General features: G+C 44.1%; 1 protein-coding gene across 1 annotated transcript in view; it reads left to right on the top strand.

Annotated features, from left to right (window-relative positions):
* LOC103774323 (dnaJ homolog subfamily C member 5-like) overlaps nucleotides 1-5,579 on the top strand; it is a gene marked incomplete at its 3' end in the record, with an annotated part of 12,061 nt that extends 6,482 nt beyond the window's left edge. Inside the window, exons 2-3 of the mRNA XM_008941715.1 lie at nucleotides 1,859-2,072; nucleotides 5,405-5,579. Coding sequence (XP_008939963.1) covers nucleotides 1,859-2,072; nucleotides 5,405-5,579 — 389 coding nt within the window. The remainder of the gene's footprint in view (nucleotides 1-1,858; nucleotides 2,073-5,404) is intronic.
* Between the last annotated feature and the right edge of the window lie 569 nt (nucleotides 5,580-6,148).

The following is a 6,148-nucleotide window of genomic DNA, read 5'->3' as shown; positions in this document are numbered from 1 at the left end:
ACAAATTAAAATCATAGCCACATACCAGCTACTGTGAAGAAAATTAACTCTATCCCACCAAAACCAGCACAGGGAATAACCTGTACTGGGACTTCAGTGGAAAGTCAAGCAGGACTCCACTCTTGAAAACAAATTTGTTAGAGGAAGTATGAGCACACTGCCTTCTCACCACAAATAATTTTTGGGTGTAATGGCCATGGCTAGCTCTTGAAACATTCGGAGAGATTGTTTAGAAAACGCAGGATAGCTTGACTGTGGTGAGAATCACAGTACTTAAACCGCTGGTAGATCAGCTCCCATGCCACTAGAGGACAGCACTAGTCATGAAATAAATGTCCTGGAAAATCCCTTCTTGCCGGTTTCTCAAAGGGAGTGGAGATTTTTGAAAATACACGCTTCTGTCTGTGCTTGTTTTGCACGTACAAGTGAGCTCACCACTACCAGCGCTTCAACCTGGTTGGAAGCAAACCCTTTCTTCTCTAAGCTGTGCTTCCCCACCACTGCCCGTGGGTCAACAGCCCCACATTGTTCCTTCCCAGCTGTACCTGTCCTTGGATGCCACAGCAGGGGAAAATGGCACACTGCTGCGCCTGTCCTAGCAGAGGCCTCCCACCAGCATGAGCAGCCCAAGCCAGATGACAGTCATCTTCCAGTGCTTCAAGGAGTGTCTCCAAAGTGCAGCAATGGGGAACTAGGCCCAAAGACAGGCACTGGGGCTAACTCACAGATTCTCAGAATCCCAGCATAGTGGGGTTGGAAGGGACCTCTGGAGATATCTTCTCCAAACTCCCTGCTCCAGCAGGGTCACCCAGACCAGGGTGCCCAGGATGGCATCCATGTAGGTTTGGAATCTTTCCAGAGAAGGAGACTCCACAACTTCTCTGAACAGCCTGCTCCAAGGCTCTAGCACCCTCATAGGAAATAAGCTTTTTCTTTATGTTCAGATGGAATCTCCTGAGTTCCAGATTGTGCCTGTTGCCCCTTGTCCTGTCACTGGGCACCACTGACAAGTGTCTGGCCCAATCCACTTGACCCCTACTCTTTTGATATTGATCAGCATTGATCAGATGCCCTCTCAGCCTTCTCTTCTCCAGCTCAACAGCCCCAGGGCTCTCAGCCTTTCCTGGGCACAGAGATGCTCCAGGCCCCTCAGCATCTTTGGAGCTCCCGGTGGACTCTCTCCAGTAGTTTCTTGTCTCTCTTGAACTGGGGAGCCCAGAACTGGACACAGTACCCCAGATGTGGCCTCAAGATGCTTTTCCACCTTGAAAGATGCTTCCTCTCTATTGCAGCTCCTACCTATGTCCCCCACCATCACTGTCTAGGCAGTTTGTTTAACTGTTTTAGACACTGTTGGCAGACTTTTAATATAGCTATCACTGATAGGCAATCAGATGCGGAATTTCCTTTGCTGTACAGAAGATAGTGTTGATGGGATAAACAGTCTGATCATCAAGTTTTTAAACAACCTTTAAAGGATCCTTATCTTCATTGAAACTTGCTAAATTATGCAAATCAACAGACAATCATAATGCCACAAATGCCCGTGATGTATTACCATGCTGTGATCTGTGCTTTCAGCATATATCACTGTCTCCTTTAGCACAGTAGCTGACTAGGCCTCAATACACAAAGTTCATGCTCAGCATAACAGCGACACATCTTTTTACCAAAACTTTCATATTCTGTCACTTTTGTTCCACTGAATACTTCAAAGCTGGAAAAAAAGAAGATTGAACACTGTTCAGAATGATTACACCTCTATTAAAATACTCTGTACTGTTCTGTAGGTGTCTGTATACCTGCGCACATACAGGTGACTTATTTTCCTTCTGGCTTTTGTTCTTTATTTTTAAAGAAAACTGGCTCTGAAGTATCACCCCGACAAAAATCCAGACAATCCAGAGGCTGCAGAAAAATTTAAAGAGATCAACAGTGCTCATGCAACACTGACTGACCTGTCCAAGCGGAACATATATGACAAGTATGGATCATTAGGGCTCTATGTGGCAGAACAGTTTGGTGAGGAAAATGTTAACACCTACTTCATGCTCTCAAGCTGGTGGGCAAAGGTAAGTTGTTATTTTCTGATGGAATTCAGGTGTTACAATGCACACAATTACATACACAAGGAAGCCCCTAAATAACGTGGTCTCTTTGCAGCCTTAAAAATAGTAGGATCTGAATCGAAACTGCCTAATTAAACAACATTATCTAGAAAATCTATAGCAGCAGATCATAACATAAGTTCAGAATAGTGCTAATAGAGAATGTTTTCTTTTTAACTCGGTAAATAATTAAACAGAGTGTATGTTTTATAACACTTTCAGACACTGATTAGATTTGAATCTAGTGCTCCAGGTTAATTTTTACTTTCTTTTCAGTAATGACTAAATAAAAATGACTCATTGTTCAAAAATTAGAAGTCCCACTTATGTGACAACCAGTTAATAAGTTATTACAGTGCAAATTTAGCTGTGTTCTTTGCTATATATAGCACACGGTGCAAGTAAGCAATAATAATACATAACACTCTGTGATCATGGTAGCATATATGTGCCCTGCTGAGGGGGTGAGAGAAAGCAAGTGGAAGAAAAGGTGAGAAGAGTGGAGTGAAACAAGAGAGCAGGAACCTAAGAGAATGATACAGCAAGACCTGGCACGTTGCTTAGAGAAAAACACATCATGGGCTGTGCTGGTCATAAAGGAGTTGTGTTCATGTGCTCTCTCATGTCACTGGCATCCTCTGATGTTTGCATATGTCAAATGTTTCTGCAAATACTGAAACATTACAGAAATGTAACAAACAACCAGAACAGTGAAGGAAACTAATGAATAAAATACTGGTGTGTAAACGACACTTGCCAAGGTGCCATTGCACCCTCAGAAGCAAGCTGGAGGCCTGGACTCCCCACCACAGCTGCTGTCTTCTCTTGCTGGATCATTCCCTCTTTCTTTGCTGTCCACCCTCTCCTTCAGCCTCTTGGCCACAGTTCAGGTTCTAGGAAGCATTGCCTTAGAGCTGGGAAAGCAGCAGTATCGATTCCTTTGACAGGCTTGGTAAACAAGGCTTTCTTCACTGTTTGCTGCTGTTTTTAGCTTCAATTTCCTCTTCTGCTTACTGATTTTTAATGGAGATTTTATGAAGTATAAAATCCTCTGTGGTTAGAAAATCAGGAACAGAAATAACTGCTGTGGCTTTGACTCATATGGAGAGCAGTGGAGAGTACAGCGAGAACCTAGTAAGTCCCTAACATCTAAAGAAGGAACATGTGGATTGTCTGAAGGGAGCTGTGTCCCAGAGGTGAGACAAGATATGCTGAATACCTCAGCAAAAGGAAACACTGTTTACTTTTTTTTTTTTTTTTCAGAATTCTGTACCAAAAAACCACAATATATGCATGTAGACTCATTTGAGGATTGTCACAGATGGTCTCTCTGTCCCTCCCCCAGCCCAGAACCTTGCCACCTCCAAACCATAAACAGGCCACCAAGTGGGTTTTTGTTTTTTTTTTTTTGTAAGCTGAGCTCACTATTCTTCAGCTCTTTTAAACTCAGGCACAAATGCTGAGGCAGTTTCAGATTTTTATATTGGCCACCATAATACTGTTGGAGTCTGAGGCATCATCTACAGATGACCTCTGGACCTCTAATTATCTCCATTCTGGTAGAAGACAGTAGAGACCACAGCTTTCCCTTATTATCTTCCTCTTCAACTACGACCATTCCTGGTAAATCCACTTCCCTAGCACACTCAGAAAATCTGACAATTGTAAGGAGATGTTTCATTAGACGTAAGGAAACTTAAATGAAAGGAGAAATGGAAAGTGAAAATTACTTTTTTTTTCAGAGTGCCACACTTCTTAGCAGGCACATTAAACTGGGAAAATGCTGACGTGGGTAATAGGAACTTTAACTGCTTCTCCACTCCAGGCATAGGGGTTGTTTGTTTAACTGTTTTAGCAAAAAGCAGTTCTACCTCTACCATGAAGGCAGTTCATGGATATGATCTTGATTTACCAACTATGATAATACAATCACAAGAAATCTTGAAACATATAAGGTATCATGTTATGAATAAATTCAAGTATTTTTTCCCTCTATACAATTTTATTCTGTCTTTTTTCATTCTCTCCATTCTGATGATTTATTCTCCACTATGGCATAAGTGATACACAGTCAGATAACTTATTTTAGGAGTTATGGCATTTGAAACAGTTTTGTGTGTCCATTGGACTGTAACTACAGTGCTAAAGCCTGGCCATACCTCCAACCCATATACACCTGGTGGCTCAAAAGCTGTGGCTTTCCACACACGTTCCACATACCATCTTTGATTTGCTTTTCAGGAATGTCGCTGGCCTTCCTTTGCCTTTCCTTTTCCTTTGCTTTCCTTTTTCACCACTATGTCCATGAAGAGACGTGGACATTTCTCCCTTGCCACAGATATGGCAGTGCAGTCCTGGGTTGGGCTTGGGGCAGGAGCCAGGCCTCCATCATGCCCCCACACCTAGGGATTGTCCTACAGGCAGTGACCTGGTCTGGAGGAGGAAAAACTCAGTAAATTAAAGTTTTCTGGCTGTTGAATCTGGCTGAGATCTCTGGTCTGGGCACCAGGCAGTTGTGCTGGCTCTGCTGAAGCCTCTGTGCTTTGTCATGGGGACGGGAGTGAGCAGAGCAAGATGCAGGTGGGAACTTCTTCCCTCCTGAGTCCCCAGATCAAGAAATCACAGCCTAAAGAGCATAATTTAGGAGTTGTCACCTGTGTGCTCCTGAACATGGGAAGAAACACCCACAATGGGCAATTCAAATCCTCCTAGGACTGAATCACCATCTGGAAGGGCTTTAACTTCCCATTGACTATGTAGGGAGCCCATGGGAGCTACAGCCCTAATTTGGATGCCTTTCTTCACTACCTGAAGTTATGTGGGATATATCTGGGTCTTTTCTTCTTCTCTTGGCTTTGTTATTGGCAAGAACCTGCTGGTAAATAACTGTTTGCAAAAGTGATCTTGGGCAAATGAGTCATTTTTGAGAGGAAATGAGTCATTTTAAGGTGGGTGGGGTTTTGCATACTGCCTTGAAGTTTTTTTCTGAAGGCCATCAACTGTGGAGAGACCTTCAAAAGTTGAGCATCTAGGGGCCTGTTGGTTGTTGTCTTCTTTGTGGATGCGGTCCTGAGTAGCAAGTGGGAGCTTGTGGGTGAGGAGGACTTTGGAAGATCTGGCCCTTGTTTAGGCACTTGGCCAGCAGCTGGATTCCTCTGAAGGCCAAGCACTTGGGAACCCGAGTTCCTTTAGTGGGTTCCTTTGGCCTGAGTTACTTCCTTCAGCTGTAAGAGGCTGCCACAGGTTTGAAGAAGGTCACTGCTCATGGGGTTCTCCTCCCACTGTGTTTCACCCAGGGCCTGTTTGCAGTCTGTGGCCTGCTGACGGGCTGCTACCTCTGCTGCTGTCTCTGCTGCTGCTTCAACTGCTGCTGTGGAAAATGCAAACCCAAAGCACCTGGCGGGGAAGAGCAGGAGTTCTGTGTGTCCCCAGAAGACTTGGAAGAGCAAATTAAGAACGACATGGAAAGAGGTGTGTATTCTAGGGGCTTACTGTGTGGCAAAGCTGTTCAAACCGATCTTTAAAGCCTATAGGCCAGATGTTCTGCTCATGATGCTGAGGCTGCTTCCAGACATCAGTGGAGACATGCCAATTCATTCTAGCTACCACCGTGCCCTGATGAACTTCACAAGTTCTGTGTTAATGAAAAAGTAAACTTATGGCACTAACAATTAAATAAATCCTGTATCTCTTATGAGACACTTAATCATTAGAAATCTGAGAGCTCTTCCTAAGAGAGGATGTTCAGACTCTAACCCCGATGACCACATTAGTTCTTATCCTAGGTTCTGTACTTATACATTAGGCCTTACCTGGACTGGTGGCTAAAATCACAGAACCTTTTTGGCTGTGTGGTGGTTCAGCCCCAGGCGGGAGCCAGGCGCCACAGGGCCGCTCGCTCACCCCCAACCCCATACAGGAGGGAGAAAAGGGAGAAAAACACAAACCCCCGTGGGCTGAGATAAGGAGAATTTACTACAAGAATGCAGAAGGAACAGCAAACAACAGCAATTACAATGTGTGTAACAACAGATAACAAA

The sequence above is a fragment of the Merops nubicus genome, unplaced genomic scaffold, assembly GCF_000691845.1.
Source record: "Merops nubicus isolate BGI_N331 unplaced genomic scaffold, ASM69184v1 scaffold10436, whole genome shotgun sequence".
NCBI lineage: Eukaryota > Metazoa > Chordata > Aves > Coraciiformes > Meropidae > Merops > Merops nubicus.
The sequence above is the reverse complement of the archived record's forward strand: the minus strand, read 5'-3'. Positions and strand labels throughout refer to the sequence as shown.